The following is a 17799-nucleotide window of genomic DNA, read 5'->3' as shown; positions in this document are numbered from 1 at the left end:
TGAATCAAGATCGTGCCACTGCACTCCAGCCTGGGCGACAAAGTGAGACTCAGTCTCAAAAAACAATAATAAATAAAGATATAAAATGTTACATGATGTACTATGTATTTTAATAGGATTATACTATTACTATTAAAATATGCTAATAGGAATAGTATACTCCTATTATAATAGTATACTATAGACTATACTACTATATTAGTGTACTACTATAATAGTATTCTACTGCTCCTACTGTAATACTCCTAGTGGTACATAATAGTATACTACTATATTAGTGTACTACTATATTAGTGATAGTATACTACTATATAGTATACTACTATACTATATAGTAGTAATAGTATACTACTATACTAGTGTACTACTATATTAGTGTACTACTATAGTATACTACTATATTAGTAATAGTATACTACTATATTAGTGTACTACTATAATAGTATTCTACTGCTCCTACTGTAATACTCCTAGTGGTATATAATAGTATAGTACTGGCTGGGCCCTGTGGCTCACACCTGCAATCCCAGCACTTTGGGAAGCTGAGGTGGGTAGATCACTTGAGGTCAGGAGTTCGAGACCAGACTGGCCAACATGGTGAAACCCCATCTCTACTAAAAATACAAAAATTAGCCAGATGTGATGGTGGGCAGCTGTAACCCCAGCTTCCCAGGAGGCTGAGGCAGGAGAATCACTTGAACCTGGAGGGCAGAGGTTGCAGTGAGCTGAGATCATGCCACTGCACTCCAGTCTGGGCAACAGAGCAGGACTGTGTCTCTTAACAATAATAATAATAACAATAGCAGCATAGTATTATAGAATACTCCTAATTAGTATACACTGTTCCTAATTAGGAGTATACTATTCAGGAATATTAGAGATTCCTTATTGATTTCCAGATATACATTTTCCTAGTGTAGATTGCTTCTACTTATTATAGACATGTGTGTGCATGCATGTGTGTGTGTTAGGGGAAATAAGGGAGGATTGGAATAGGAAGGGAAGGTATTGTTCTTTATTTTTCTGTTTAAACAATATTAATACTAAGATGAAAAGGGTCTTCCAATGTAATAAAATATTTTGTATGAAGTTCTGTGGTAGTATAGAGGAGGGGTTAATTAGTGATAAGGACATCTCAGATAAGGACAGAATTCTCCTCACAGGTATTCTTAAGATTTCCTTCAACAGTAACATAATATGTGATACAATACAGTTACTTATGTGACAGTCATGGATATATGTAGTTTTCAAGTTATGGAGATTTCATTTGTATACATAAAAAGTATAAATTGAGATGAACACCATCATGATGACTTGGATTGTTATTATTAAACTCTTCATAGTGGTCTGTAGCATTCAGAGAAATTAAATATAGCCTACAGAAAAACTCAAGTTATAAAGGGTGGCTGCACATATTTTATGTGAATCAATACTGTCTGCCAAACTCTAAGTAAACCTATATTTAACAAATATTTGTGTCTGCTTTTGAGCCAATACTATGGTGTGCACAGGGAATAGAAATACAAGTGAGATACGGTTCCTTACTTCAGGTTGCTTAAAGACTGGGGGAGAGCAGCTGAATCACATGATTATATGATGTGAGACGTGTTCTCCAGGGCCCTCTGGGCACACAGAAGAAACAACTCACCTTTGGGAAGAGGCATGTCACCTGGAGGAGGTGGCACCTGTTTGGAATGTTGCAAGGACTAACAGGAGTTAAGCAGTCTAGGAGATATGAGGGAGTTCCTGGCAGAGCCACTTTTGTCAGATGCAGAGGTGAGCTTTGGTGGCCTAGAGTAATGCAAGGAGATTAAGATGGCTGAAGTGGAGAGAGCAATGTCCATTTTCATTGAAAGATTTAACTGCAGTCAGTTCAGTTCTGCAGATAACCATCTGAGTGCTCACTCGATTAACTCAACTAGAAATTCCTTGAAAAAATGACTAGTTTGTAACTGTACTCTTTTAAGATTTATATAACTTGTGGTTTTGTGCTTTCTTTGTGAAATCAGGCACTATGCCAAGGCCTAGTGGGAAAAAAACAAGTAATTTATGGCAAACAGCCACCGCTCTCAACCCCCCCGAAATCAAACAATAAAATCAAACAGATTTAATCTGGTGAGCATAGATATTTGAATGGATATTTGCACGTCCACCATTTGTTTGGACTATATTATAAGAAAGAGTAAGTCAGGCTTGTACTTTTTCCTCCAGTGTTTGTTCTTGGAATCATTTCTTTTTTTAGTTGCAGTGTTAGTGCCCGTGTATCTCCAACAGGTTAACAACTTTTAGTGAGGAAGGAAAATAAAACTATTGAGCATTGAATGAAAGAGGCATAAGCCTTGTTTAAATATTTTACAAAGTAATAATTAGGCATCAAACTGCTTCCTTTTTCCAACGTTGTCAAAATTCTGCCTATCGATGCTTCACTTTCATGATGGTTGTTTCCATGCTGGATTCACTTCTGCCTATTCTATGCCAACTTTATCTTGTTGAATCATCTTTATATTAGTTGTTTTCATTGTTGTAGTCAAGACTTTAATGTCCTTTAAAGATAATTCTTTCATGACGTCTTCACTTTAGAGTACACCACCCAAACAAACATTGTTTGTACAACACAATGCAGAGGAAATTTGTTTGTGTGACACAGTCAGTTATGTATTTTGTTACTGTAACTCAGATCCCTGGGGGGACATTAATATGGAAATATTTGAAATATTGTTACTAGCACTCTATTATTAACAGCATACAAAAGAGCCTTAAGGATTGACAGGTATAGCAGACACCCTCAGTTATCAGTGTGTAGATTCCAGCTAAGGATTGTCTTTGTCCCCAGGGAAAATAATTGGGGGTGAAGGTAGTAACATGGTGAATCTTGATTCAAGTGCTTTCGTTTGCAAAATTAGAATAATTTAATATTGCAAATTACTATATTTACTGTGTATTTAAGTCTTTTTTTTAAAGATATAACATTTTTCTTATGTTAAAAATCTGTTGTTAGATCCAGAACGGAGGTATCTTATGTAAGGTAGAGACAAATTTTCTTACTGTGTTTGTTAACTGTGATTTTGTTAACTATAACTATAAAACTGTCTTCATTCTTACTATAATAGTATACGTTTGCAAATTTCACTAATCTATTTGCAAAGTGTAGCAGGACTACAAAAGTATACAAGGAAGCCATATAAACTTAAATTGTTTATTGTTTCTAGGTTACTATAAAGTGCCTTTCAGTTGCTGGTGTTTGACTTTCTTTGTCCATCAAGAATTATACATATGTTTTGCAAAGCATGCTATTTCTGTGAATAGCCACTGTGAAGATAGAACTTAACAGTGAAATATTTTTCAGTCAACTAGAGCAAAAATTAGGTTTCTAGTGAAGATAACAGCAAAACATATGCCTTCTCATTTTTGTTTATTTTCATTTTTTGGTGATTACACTTTTGCTATTATACTGTTTCCATCTGTGTTGTTGTAGACTTGAATGCTTCTTAGCTTTTCCCTTTTAGAGTACACCACCCAAACATTGTTTGTACAACACAATGCAGAGGAAATTTGTTTGTGTGAGACAGTTAGTTATGTATTTTGTTACTGTAACTCAGATCCCTGGAGGGACATTAATATGGAAGTATTTGAAATAATGTTACTAGAACTCTATTATTAATAGCATACAAAAGAGCCTTGAGGATTGACAGGTGACTGTTCTAAACATTTCTGCTTATTTTTGAAATGAAACGTTAGAATGAAGTATGCTTTTGTACTTTAAAGGATATTTTTAGATTACACTTCTTTAGTATTTTGCATTTTAGAACCAATTTTCTGAAAATGAGATGTATAAACTTGCTTGCTTTTGTATATTAATAGAATGATTGAGAATTCAGTTTGGGGAAAAGTTGCAAAATCAGAATATTATACTTTTAGAATTGCAAAACTTAAATAGAATTGTTCAGTCTCTTATAAATGCCACACCTGTTATTACATTTACCTATTTTATTAAAACGTATGCATTTGAATCTCACAGTGTCATAGGGGATAATTACTAAAACTTGAGTTGTATCGAGTTCTATCATTAAATACTCATGAGTATTGAGATAGTGTGTTTAGACAGAAGTGTATCTGTAATTTCAGAGAAGGGAAAAAATAATTGTAATTTTGATTCCCTAAGAAGGGATGAGGTCTTTTTTGAGTTAGAACTTGACTATTAGAAAAGATTTTTGAAAGTAAGAATACAAAGAATTATTTCTTTAGTCGAGATAGGGGAAACATCTGCAAAGCTTACAGAGGCTGGAGTGGAAGTGGAGATAGCGTGAGGACCAATATGACTGCAGAGTTGTAGGAAGTTAGTCTGGATCACTAGTTTTGTGCCCTATTACAGAAAGACACACAGAAACATGAATTTGATGTGCTTGGGTCTGAAGCCAATGAGTTTCTTGAGGAAAGTGATGTTCTAACAAGTTCAGCTGTCTAAAGAGTAGTAGCTAGTGCTTGACTAGTGGTTGTAAGTAGGCCTGTAATCAAAGTTTGGGCCTAACCAAGGGTTGTGACAGTGGAAATATGTAAGAAGAGATATACACAAGGGAAAATTTTAAGGAAGGTCTCACAGGACAATGAGTGCATAATTTTTTAAGACTGTGATGGAGTAAAGGGTCAATTACATAATGCTTTTCTTCTTCAAACCTACTGCACTAGGAAATGCAGTCCTACAGGGAGGAAAACAGATTTCCTTTACCCTCACCTCTAATGACTATTTCTTTTGTCAAGGTAAATTAGATAAACACTGAAGAGGGTACTGCTTCTCTACTTGTTTTTTTATATCCCCGATGAGATCAGCTTTTATTTAACTCTCTTCCTCCCTTATGGTTTTATTATACTTCTAAGAAGGAAGGCTTACAGACATTTGGCACTCAAATAGTTTGGTAACTCTGAAATCTGAACTCTATTTGGTAACTCTAAGCATTGCTTAATGGAAAGAATCTTTAAAAAACAAAGCAGAAAAATTGGGACAATAATTTTTTCATAAAATGTATAATTTTCATGTTATTAACAACTTTTTAGAAAAACTTGTTTTTTAGGAGAAACACTATTTCCTTTATGTTTTCTTTGTGAAGAAATTCAACTCGATAATGAGAACAGTGTAACTGTATGTCCAGGACATTGAGAAGACTAGACTGTGTGTCTCTAGTTGATTTCAAAGCCAAATTATTACTTTTTTTCAGGACTGCAGCATTCCAGAGATAGAGCTTTTCCCACAATCTGACCCAGCCTGTTGTCCTGTCTACATACAGAGAGCAGTCCCCAACTTGGAAGAACTGAATATCTCCAAATCTATGTCCTTCACTGTGAAGTCAGGAGTGTACGTATCAGTTCCTTTTCATTATAGTGATTGATGGCCACCAAAGTTAACTTTTTGTTTCATATTTCAGTAGATGACATACATAGTTCTAAAGTTTCTAGCTAATGTTTATACTCTCAGTCACCCAAGAAAGACTGCAGGGGTTAAAAGATTCTTTCTTTGGATCTAACTAGAGCTCAGATATATGACTCACAGGAGCAGGTATAGAATTCTGAGATGTAGTTCTCGATATATAGATCTGTTGTCTTTTCATCCAACAAATTCTGTGATTGAGAAATAAAAGCATGTCCCTGGCCTAAAATTTTGGAGCCTGAACTATTTCTAGGGTGTCTAAGTTCTAATAGTCACTGACTGCCTCTGTGGTATCAGGCACATACGGCTTTTTTGCTTATGACTCCTCTGTTCCTGAAAAGCAGATGGTGTTACTCTCATATTATATGTGGGTGATTTGTCCTAGGCTACTAGCTGGTAAGTGTGGATTTGATACTAGGCCTCTCTGTTTCTAGAGGCATCTGTAGGATGATGGGTCTAAGTTCAGTCTTAGTTCATTCCCGGATTGACTTGACTCCAACCCTGTGGATATCTGGCTCAACATGAAACCCTCTGCTCCCTCACTGTTTTTGTTTACTCTGATGATGGTTGGTGTACAATTTGGGGGTCACTGTAGGACAACTTTTTTGTCCCCCCTACATGTGAATTAGAACTTGTGGGCAGGCCAGCCGTGTGTGGTGGCTCGTGCCTGTAATCTCAGCACTTTGGGAGGCCAAGGTGGGCGGATCACCTGAGGTCAGGAGTTCGAGAACAGCCTGACCAACATGGAAAAACCCCATCTCTACTTAAAAAATACAAAAAAATTAGCTGGGCATAGTGGCACATGCCTGTAATCCCAGCTACTCGGGAGGCTGAGGCAGGAGAATCGCTTGAACTCAGAAGGCAGGGGTTGCAGTGAGCCGAGATCACGCCATTGCACTCCAGCCTGGGCAACAAGAGCAAAACTCTATCTCAAAAACAAAACAAAACAAAACAAAACAACTCTTGGGCAGGCCAGTAATTGGCCGTGTCCATGAGGAATGTCTGTAATTATCAAGCTTAGCTGGAAAATGGGTCTTTTGGGAATCTCATTGCGAATACTCTTCCTTAGGCAGCCAATAGAACTGATACTGATTCTAAAAATGTGGCTCAAAATGTAAAACACCTTGTGGAATCCCTGCCTCTGATTGTTCCAGTTTAAAAAAGAATGGAATATAGTAAAATTTGTTTTGATTTTCTAATTATTTCCCACTTGAATTAAAGGTGCCACGTGTTTTAGGTATCGGAAAAATAAAAGTAATGCCTAATGATTGGAAAACATATTAGACTTATTAAGGACAGATAGCTTATTATAGGATGGATAATGTGTGAACGTAAATACTTAATAACATGGTAACTGTTATCGTTACATAATGTCTGGCTCTCACTTTGAGTGTGTTTTACTAGTGTAATTCTGTGATGGAGGATTTTGTTTTTTATTTTGGTAGCACTTTTTACCTGCCGAACTAGACTAAATCAGTACTGTTATACTTTAACTAACTATCTATTTTTATATAGTTGGCTTGCCTACCCAGATATTAATTTTAAGGGACAAGCTACAGTTCTGGAGGAAGACCATGGGCTCTTTGAGATTTCTACAGCAGAAATGAAATCATTACATCCGCTTCAAATGGTAAGCAAATTTAAAAAGAAGCATTCCTTTTCCCAAGTACCCATGAATCCAGAATTAAATAACCATCATGGTTGCTCATGCATCTCAATCTCAAGAAGTGAATATGTATACCACTGAATTGGCAAACTATTGTACTGTAGTGCCTTCAGTATTTACAGTATTTCTTTTTTGTTGCAAACATTTACTTAGTGGCAAACTGTTCAATTAAACATTGGCTATGTGATAAACCATTTTTGGTTAGTCCATGCCCTTTAAAAACATAGCCACTAGGACAAACTGAAACATTTTAAGAAATATCACAATGTGGAGTAGCACTTGAAACAAAAAAAACCCCTACAGAATTGGGGTTTTTGTAGGGAAAAAGTTACTTTTCATGCTGTTCAACTTTGAGGTCACAAAGACAGTGCATGTGATCAAAACTGTTGGTCGAACTTGGAAAGGTTAGTGTGGTTAGCTCAGTGCTCCAATTTAGAAAGCCCAAATAATTCTAGGGAAGACTTTTGGATTAGCTGGCTAAGAAATCTACTCTGCTGAATGAGATTTCTAAGTTTACTAGCAATACCACTCTTCTTTTTGGGACACTCTGAAGTGGGATTAAATCTTAATTGGTCATGTGTAGTCAAGGACTAAAGCTCAGTTTCCTTCCTCATAGTAGTTGTAATCTGGAAAGTGTATCCTTAAGATTTCTTGCCCCATCTACATCGATGAGGAACCCTATAACTTGGTTTTGACTACTATAGAGTTCTATATTTAGAATTTAAAATTTAGCACAATTTAAATTTGACTGATGTGTAATCTTCACTGATTAGATTTTTATGTAACCTACATATATCACTTTCAGATATTACGTTCAAATATTTTAAATATTTACCTGTCTAATATTAAACTATCTTGTCATCTTAAGGGTGGACTGAAAGTGGAAATGCCCATGAACTTAAAGGTAAGTCTTGAACTGATTTTTGTAGCAGGCTAAAGAGTCTCCGGATTAATATTTAGGTCTTTTGAATTATTGGTATAAAAAGTACCTCCACATATGATTATACTTAGCTAATGGATTTGAGGGAGGTGGGAAGTGAATGCACAAAATGTTTGATGAGGGCCCACCCTGTGGCTGTGAATGGAGAGTGGGATCAGTCTGCAAAGATGGAGGTCTGTACCAATAAATCAGTCAGACTCACTAGATTTCTGCTGCAGGGTGGAAAGGTGATAGGTTTGATTTTTGTTTTGGAGGAGGGGACTTGAGATAGCAGGTAGTTATTAAAGTGGAGATATCTAGCAGGCCTTTGGGAGTGATGCTCAGGAAGGTGATCAAGGCTGATCAAAAGGAAGTGTAGGTAACTCTTATCAGATAGATGGCAGTTTGTAAGTATGAGCATCCAAAGGGAAGAGTAGAGGCGAGGCAATGAAAATGGGTGGCAGTGGTGCCAGGATCAAGCAAATTCAGGGAAAGAAAGGAGGAAACAGAATTACAAAGTATTTTTAGAGAGAGAAGGCAAACCAGTACAGTGATAAAAGATGGAAACAGGTCTGCCTATAATTTGGTTATAGCACCTGCAGAGGCAGGTGTGGAAGCAGGGATTCATTTGTCTTCCTCTTCTCTAAAACAAGACACAACTCCTTCAACTCTCCCATTTCTGGGCTTTCTCATTTATGGAACTGACTTCCATTCTCTCAGACACATAGATGGAGTCTTTTAAAACTTCTGTGTCTGAGTGTATCTAATATACTTTGACTGCGTGTTGGAATTATACATATTGGAATTTTAAAAGATGCTTGTGCCTGGGCTGCACTCCCGGAGATACCATATTAGTTTGGGCCATAGTCAACAATTTCCAAAGAGTCCTAGGTGATTCTATTTGCAGTCAAGATGTAAAAGGTGTAAATTAGCTGTGGTGCTGTCTGAATGCCTTCTGTCTCACGTCTCCTAGTCTGGTCAATCAGGACTTCAGTTGTGACAGGCTGGATCTTCCTTGGACATTTGCAGTTTGACAGGTTGTAGGTGTACATGAATGGATTGGTAATAACAATTTATAAGTTGTTTGATATAAATTTGTGGCTTACTCTTCAAAGAATTTGTATTTCTTACTGAGTTTGAATGTGGTCAGCATATGTAACATGTATTAAAACCAAATAAAACTTTGTCATTTCAAATATAGTACCCAGTGCAAACCTAACATGGAAAAGTGCAGGATCAGTACTATATAAATTTTCCCTAATATTAGCAGTTTTTAGTCATAAGGCAGCTATAACCTTTTTGATTTAGTGTTTTTAAGCATGGGGTTTATTTGGCAAGATATTGAGTTGACATTTGTGCACAAATTATTCCATTACCCACAAATAGGACCAAGTGAGAGAATGTGGATAGATAAATGCTGTTGTCACTTCCTCATACTTAATGCAGCTGGTATTTGAGAAGTAAAAAAACAGCAAAATAGTAAAGGAGAAATACTATTCCAATCCAAATTTGAAGTAAATGCCAGAAATTTGTTTGACAATATGTATTGCATCCCCTCGATTTAAATCAAATATCCAGTCTTTAGAAATAATATTTTTCGATAATTTCTTATTTTTAAGTAAGTTTTGTATTTAAATTCTAAAATTTGCATGTCTGTTTCTTCTCAATGAATAGTAGGCCATAGAAGTAGTTAGTTGTAAGAAACAGTATGTATTTTTAAAAGTCAATAGATAATTTATTGTTATACCCTGGAATCTCAAGAGGTTCTTTAAGGGAAATTCAGTAAGTAGAAGGAAGGTCTATATTAAATTCTGAACACAGGGATATACTTACAAAGATAATTCAAGAATCAGTTAGTTATAAGGCAGTTTACCCTATGAGATGGTCCTAGTATTTGGGTGACCAAAACAATGTAATCACACTCAAGTATATTATTATAATATGAGAGAAACTTATTATTAAATAAGATATTTTACCTTTATGATGATAAAGACTCACATATTCTTTGTGAATATCCAACATTGTGCTATACTGTAAGTATACGTGAGGGGACTTCAAAATGTTCATGGAAAAAATGGAATTAAAATATAAAAATAAATATAGACCTTATTTTTCATCATAAGCTTCGTCACTGTCCAGACACTTTCGTAAGCAGTCATACCAGCTATTTAGTCCATCCCTAAAGAACTGAGGGTCTTGGGGAATTAACTATGTCAATGCAGTCTTTTTTACATTATTAACTGAAGGGAAGTGGGTTCCCTTTAAAATTTTTGTTAAGATTAGGAAGAAGCCAGAAGGAGGCAGTTCAGGAGTGTAAGGTGGATGCCTAATGATTTCTCATGGAAACTCTTGGGAAATTGACCTTGTTTGAGGAGAGAATGAATGGGAGCATTGCTGTGGTAGAGAATGACTTCCTGGTGAAGCTTCCCTGGTTGTTTTTCTGCTAAAGCTTTAGCTAACTTTTTCAAAACACTTTCATAATAAACAGATGTTGTTCTTTGGCCATCCAGAAAACCAACAAACAAAATGCCTTGAACATCCCAAAAAACTGTTGCCACGACCCTTGCCATTAACTGGCCTACTTTTGCTTTGACTGGATCACTTCCACCTTTTGGTAGCCATTGCTTTGATTGTGCTGTTTTCAGGATCATACAGGTAAAGCCATGTTTCATCTCCTGTTATAATTCTTTGAAGAAATGCTTCAGGATCTTTATCCCATTTTTTAAATTTTCAGTTGAAGGCTCTGCTCTCATCTGCAGCTGATCAGAGCATAACGGTCTTGGTACCTATAGAATGGAAAGTTTGCTCAACTTTAATTTTTCAGTCGAAATTGTGCAGGCTGAACTAACTGAGATATCTGTGGTGTTGGCTATTGTTTCTGCAGTTTATTGTCAGTCCTTTTCAACTAGAGTTCAAATAAGATGAATTTTTTCCTTTCAAATTGATGTGGATGGTCTGCCGATTCATGCTTCATCTTCAACATCATCTCTTCCCTTCTTAAATGAGTTATCTATGTGTAAACTGCTGATTTCCTTGGGGTATTGTCTCCATAAACTTTTTGTAAATCATCAGTGATTTCACCATTCTTCTACCCAAGCTTCACCATAAATTTGTTTATTCTTGCTTCAATTTTAGCAAAATTTGTATTGCTCTGATAGGGGCTTTTTTCCAACTTCTGTTTCATTCTTCTTAGTACCTCAAACTAGATCCTGTTCAGATGTGTTATAACAAGTTAGTAGGAGTTGATTTGGGTGCAAAAAATTTTGCAATCCATGCATAGTTTTTTGTAATACACCTTTTCCGTGAACTTTTTGAAATCTCCTCATATTAATTTAAAAAAATAGATAGTAGTCCCTGTACATTTTGTGGTCTTTTGTGTCACTTAAGTAAATATGTATCTATAGTAAAATATAAACATGTTAAATACTTTTTCAGGTTATTATTTATGAAAAACCTCACTTCCATGGACAAGCTAAAGAGTTTAGTGAGCATATAGATTCTGTTCCTAACTTTTTGAAAAATGATGGAGATTTTCACAGAATTGGATCAATTCGTGTCATTGGTGGAGTGTGAGTATCGTATTTTTAATATTTGCTCTAGTAGTCTATTTTTGAAGGTCAGCACAAAAATGTGCTAAGCGAAGCAAAAACAACGTTTTTAATCTAAAAATATACATTTCTTCTGTAATATGGAAAGTAAAAAATATTAGTTACTTATGGTTTTCTGTGGACTCTTGTTCCTATTAAAGATTTTGAGATATATTAAATGTAGAAAATAGTTTCTAAAACTTCAACACCTTGTATTTCTGAACACAGGATAGACTATAAGAATTGCAAAATAAAATTAGGTTTTCACAAGTTATGAACGTGAATGAGAGCCCCAGTTTTTATCCACTATTCTGTTGATCATACTTGACTTATGTACCAAGGACCTTGGCAGTGAGCCTTCCCTTCTTAAAAAAGGATCTGGGTTGTATGTTTCCAAAGTCAAGGATTTTTGACATTGGTTGCCCCCTCGGACTCTGAACTGCTTTTGAGGAAGCTCTCTAGGAACCCCTGGATATAATCCCAAGTGTAACCATCATTGCTACCATCCCAGTCTTAGTCAGCAGTTACTGTGGCAGAAGCCTCCCAAATCTATGATGAGCCTGGGATGTACCTTTATATTTGTATCCTGGCAGGTGAAACAATGAAGAAGAAACTGTCCTCATTGTTTATTTATCATTGTCAACCCAATGCTGGAATCCCTCTAGAAACATTCTGTTGTCTCTCTGTTGATACATTGGTTTTTTGGGAATGTTAATTTGTTTTAATTATCAGTATCTCTTGATATTTGCAGTAACATCATATAATTTTGCTAATAGCTACTCTAGTAAAAGATGCTACTAAAATATTTTATTCACAAAAGTTAAGTGAATTATTTGAGATCACTCAAGGGTCTATATTTAGAGAACTAGACTTTGCAATTTCTGACAGTAAATTAAGTAATAGCCATACTAGTCAAAATAAAAATGTAAGAGATTATATATGCTGGATATGTAGATTATATCAATTATTAGTCTGACATATTAATCACTTCCTTGTCCTTCAATTTAAAAATTTTATTTGGGTCTTGAAGAACAAATATGGTTTGGATAAACACATTTTTATTGTGTTTATTTGTAATATTATCTGGTTTGTGAACACACATGTTTCTTGTTAACCCTGCTATAAAATATTTTTGCCTTTTCCTCCCTTTGAGATCTAAATGTTTTTCCTATTAACTAGATTGACTTAGGTTAAAACCAATTTTCTGCTGCATAGAAAATTATCTGCTAAAATTCCGTGTGATGTACATTGTTATTCTCTAAGGTTTTTTTTTTTAAAAAAATAGCTATTTTGTAAAAATCTTAAGTAAACATGACTTGTAATGCAGGATACAAATTTTCATTTGTCTGTGACAACTGCAGAAGAAAGATGTGATGTCCCCATTTAAAGAGGAATAGCTGATTATTTTTTCACAACTTCTACCATTTTTTGGTTTTGTTGTTTAATTGTATCTGTAGGTAGCATGGACTCCATCCCTGTAACTCCATCCCTGTAACCATCTTTACTGGGGAAAGTAAAACTAATGTTTCTTAGCTTTTCTCAGATAACACCTATCTTGAAATATACCAGATGGATATACAAATTGAATATTAACCAAAACTTAGTCTATTAAGAAAAACTGAGTACATCGTTATTGGACTGTCATATAATGAATTTGTGAATCTTAATCGATCCTTTAAGGTCTTTTATACCTTTTATTTCTTTTCCCATTCAGATATAAATAAAAGCGTGTTTTGAGTAGCCACACTTATATAAAATAAAGCTTAGAATTTAAAAGTTGTTTTGTGAAATTTATTTTCATATACCAGTTGAAGAATAAAATAATGTTAGTTCATTTCCATAGTACAGATATACTGAGATGTATAAATAGGTTTATAGGTTTATTCCAATTCATGTGGACCTTGTGCCCCACCATCATACCTATGCTTACAGAAAGGGGAGAGGGTGTAACAATTAATGGCTGCTATTTTGTGCCCTATGAAAACAATTATTTGGAATATTTTCTGTATCTTCACAACCACAGTAGGAGTGAAGAAAGAAAAAGCAGTAGTAGGCAGCCGTCCTAGGCTTTATTTTGTCAAGCTCCTGATTTTCAAAGTTCCCAACCCTGGAGCTCAGAAATAGTCACCCTTGGAGTCTGCACTATTGGAGGGCCTCTCAGCCTAACTACGCAGTGTGGCTAAAGGCAGATTCGAGAAGGCCAGCTTGTTTCATGAGCCATCTATGCCCACGTTGCATTAGATACTGTGGATTAGTTTATAAAAAGGTAAGCTTTATGGAGGAGCTTAATAACTCATGGTATTTATCAGTGTCTTATACTGATAGTTTTAGATTAGAAGTCAAGAAAGTAGTGGGAGCAACATTCCCCACCTGTAGGTATCTACAGATGTCCTTGTATACATGTAGGGCCTTGAGGCTAATAACAGCTCAGTCGAATTTCTTGGTTCCTCTTTGATAAACCATCTTGTATTTTGTTTTAGAACTGAAGCCTGGTGACAGATTCGCTTGATTTAAACCCTGAATAAATGTTTCATGTAAAAGTCATTCCGTTGTTCCAGAATGGCTTAATTAGTAAAATAAAAATGATTATCTTTGGATCTCCATGTAAATTTGTATCTTTTCTCATTGGCTCTATGCACTTTGTATTATATTTACTTGACACACTGTTCTCTGACCCCCTTGTGCTGTAGTATCAAGTCACACCATAAACATTTAAAAAGCATTGCTCTGTTGCAATTCTGTAATTAACCTTTTGTTGGGAAAAGCCTCCAAATTATAAAAATTATTGATCTATGAAGCACACACCATTTGTCTATCTTTGTAAATGAAACAAAACTAATGTGCTGCTTTTTACAATATGGAGATGAGCCACTATGAGGTTTATCTTGATTGTCTCTGTTTTGCTTTCTTGACTACAGTTTTATTAATGGGTCATTTGGGTGTCCCCTGTATTTCTAGGTGGGTTGCCTATGAAAAAGAACATTTTAAAGGCCAGCAGTTTCTGCTTGAAGAAGGAGACTTTGAAGACAGTAATGCTTGCGGTGCATTAAGTGGCCCTATCTTGTCTTTCCGGTACTTACAAGCTGTGAGTTAGCTTCCTTATCCTTAATGTTCTACCTTTTAAAAAATCTGTTCACAAAAATTGGACATGACTGCTGATAGAACATGCGATTATAAAATAGAAGAGCATTAACCTCAACTGCTTATGCAACTTGCCTATTTTTCTTAACTGCAATGATTATTATGGATTTTTTTTTTAACTTTTCACCCATTGTTTCCATAATCATTTTTTGAGTACCTTCTTTGTTAGATGCCAGGAGTGGCCAGACTGAGCCCCCACATTTACACAGCAGGCAGTCTGGAAGATAGCACTTATATAAATGTTTGGTATTGCTTGGCTATGATTGAATTAAGTACAAAGTACTCAGGGTTCCCAGAGAAAGGTCAGTTGGTCAGTTATCCCCACTTGAATAGAGAGGGCTTCATGGAAAAGATGACAGCTGGCTGAAATTTCAAGTTCAAAAAAGAGTTAACCAAGTGAAGAAGTTCTAGAACAGGGTGAAGGAAAAAGGTAGGTGCCTGTTTAGCAAGAGATTAACACGTTAATGTGTAAAGTCAAGGTTATAAGCCATTGATTCTCAGCTGGAGGTGATTTTACCCCTTAGGGGGCCTTTGGCAATGTCTGGAGACATTTTGGATTGTCATATCTGGAGCAAGGGTGCTACTCCTGCAGGGTAGAGGCAACAGTTGCTGCCAAACCCCTAGAATGTGAAGGACAGTCCCCAACAACAAAGAATTACAGGGTCCCAAATATTAATAGTGCTGAGATTGAGAAACCCTCATGTAAGCGAAATTTTGCCATGTTTAGGGAAATGTGGTTAACTTGGGATGTTAGGGAGAACTTTGGAAAGATGAGTCTAAAGCCAGATAATGAAGGACCATATTGAGGAGTTCAGATTTTTTTTTTTCCTGAGTTAACCATGAACTGTTGATGGATTTTAGGCCTAGTAAGCATGATTACATTAATTCCTTAGAAAGATCTTTCTGGTGACTATACCAAATGAGTTGGAAACTAATTCTACCTGAAAGAAATATAAAACAATCCACTGAAGATTAGGCACTGGGATTGCTTGAGCAATAGATAAATAATTTGTGATATATTTAGTCTACAATTGTAATACACAGGGGCCATGGGATTTTCTTTATTTAGCCATGTCTTACTTGATATCTAAAAGGTAAGCAAGACAAAGCAAGACAGAGCCTTCTTTATGCTTTAGATCATTGTGACCATTTACACTGAGGAAATCATGGCTCATTATTCAAAGCATCGTCCACCCAGTATTGAATAATTTAAAATTTTCTCCCAGCTTATTTAAGAAAAAGTTGAGTGGCGCATTGCTAATGCTAGAAATGTTCATCCCTGAATTTGATGGTGTCTTCTAAAGATGATTTTAAAGCAAGCATAACAAAAGACCAAACCCCAAGTCACTAGTTGAAATCCCCCAGTAGTAGAAAATGTGGAAAGTCACAAATATTGCAACTACATAGCTAAATAATTAGGAGATATTTGATATAGACAGAGGCTAAAATACATAATAGAAAAAATAGCAGAAACAAATATGCTAATTACTACTGCAAACAAAAGTTCTGGGCATGTACAAAAATGACAGTTTTTTTGGGGTTTTTTGTTTTGTTTTTTTTTGTTGTTTTTTTTTTTGAGATGGAGTCTCGCTGTGTTGCCCAGGCTGGAGTGCAGTGGCACAATCTCGGCTCACTGCAAGCCCCGCCTCCCGGGTTCACGCCATTTTCCTGCCTTAGCCTCCCAAGTAGCTGGGACTACAGGCGCCCGCCACCATGCCTGGCTAATTTTTTGTATTTTTAGTAGAGATGGGGTTTCACCGTGTTAGCCAGGATAGTCTCGATCTCCTGACCTCGTGACCCACCCACCACCTGCCTCAGCCTCCCAAAGTGCTGGGATTACAGGCATAAGCCACCACACCTGGCTGGTTTTTTTAAAAATATATAAGTAAAAATACCCTTCAAACAATATCTTCTCTTCTGTCCTCCTTAAATTAGATTTAAAAAAAATTAAAATATTAGTTGTTAACTCATAGCTAAAGATATTATTATAATCCTCATAATAATCTTAACATTTATGAAGAACTTACTAATAGCTTTATATGCATATTTGTACTAATCTTCACAAAGACTATGAATTGGAGACTCTTATGATTCCTGTCTTAGAGATACAGAAACTGATTGTCTAAGAGGTTAAGTACTGTGCCCAAGTGTAGACCTGTGATTTGAGGGCAAGTCTGTCTTACTCTAGAGCCCATGTGAGATTATCCATTTTCCATTGCTCCAAAATGCTTAAACTTAAAAAGTACCTTAACAATAAAAAACTGGATTTCATTCAGACTTACCAGCATTTCATTTGTAGCTATAAATATAGGATCACATTACAGACCAATATACATATATAGTAAATACATGATTTTCAGACACTTTATCATTTACATTTAAGTTCACTAAAATGTTTTCAGATGAAATACACTAAAATATCTACATATATTTAGACAATATAAAATATATATGTACATACTGTGAAAATGCTTTAAAAACTTGCTTATCAAATTATACTTAGAAAAATTGTATATTCCCCAGACACAGCATTATTATTGGAAAGGAGTTCTTAAAGTTCTTGTAGTTGTGACAGCCCTCTGTGACTTAATATGTAGAGTTAATGTGAGACATTGTTACCCCATACAGAGGCTGAGATGTCTCCAGCCTGGGGAAGAGTGAAGCACTGCATTTAAGATCTCCATTGAAGTAATATAAAATACACTAGAGGACAGATAGAAGAGCTGCATAATGCAATACAGTTTTCAAATGTCCTGGCTCCAGTATATGGAACACTCTGGATCTACAAAGGTCAAATACCGGACATGTTCCTTAGGGATCATGTGATCTGTGTCATGGAGTGCTTTGGAAAGGACAACCAGAAATGTGTTCCTAATTCCAAATGAGTCGTTCAAATACATTGGAGTTGATTGTTTTTTTCTTTTTTTTTTTTTAAGGCAAGGACCAAAAGGAATATAACAGTATTTAGGCTCCAGGGACTAGGGAATTTTTATTCCTTGACTTACTCAATAACACTTTCTTGGTGTGCTTGTTTTTCCCTAGTTTTCTACTAGATTAATTTTAT

The 17799-nt window shown here is 35.7% G+C and overlaps 1 protein-coding gene across 3 annotated transcripts in view; it reads left to right on the top strand.

Annotated features, from left to right (window-relative positions):
• CRYBG3 (crystallin beta-gamma domain containing 3) overlaps positions 1 to 17799 on the top strand; it is a 532216-nt gene that overhangs the window by 472378 nt on the left and 42039 nt on the right. For all 3 annotated transcript variants that reach the window (XM_077994302.1, XM_015129327.3, XM_001086806.5), the window contains 5 exons: positions 5214 to 5350; positions 6938 to 7052; positions 7957 to 7992; positions 11443 to 11576; positions 14553 to 14679. In XM_077994302.1, coding sequence (XP_077850428.1) covers positions 5214 to 5350; positions 6938 to 7052; positions 7957 to 7992; positions 11443 to 11576; positions 14553 to 14679 — 549 coding nt within the window. The remainder of the gene's footprint in view (positions 1 to 5213; positions 5351 to 6937; positions 7053 to 7956; positions 7993 to 11442; positions 11577 to 14552; positions 14680 to 17799) is intronic.

Source organism: Macaca mulatta, chromosome 2, assembly GCF_049350105.2.
Source record: "Macaca mulatta isolate MMU2019108-1 chromosome 2, T2T-MMU8v2.0, whole genome shotgun sequence".
NCBI lineage: Eukaryota > Metazoa > Chordata > Mammalia > Primates > Cercopithecidae > Macaca > Macaca mulatta.
This window is presented reverse-complemented; position numbering and strand designations above follow the sequence as displayed.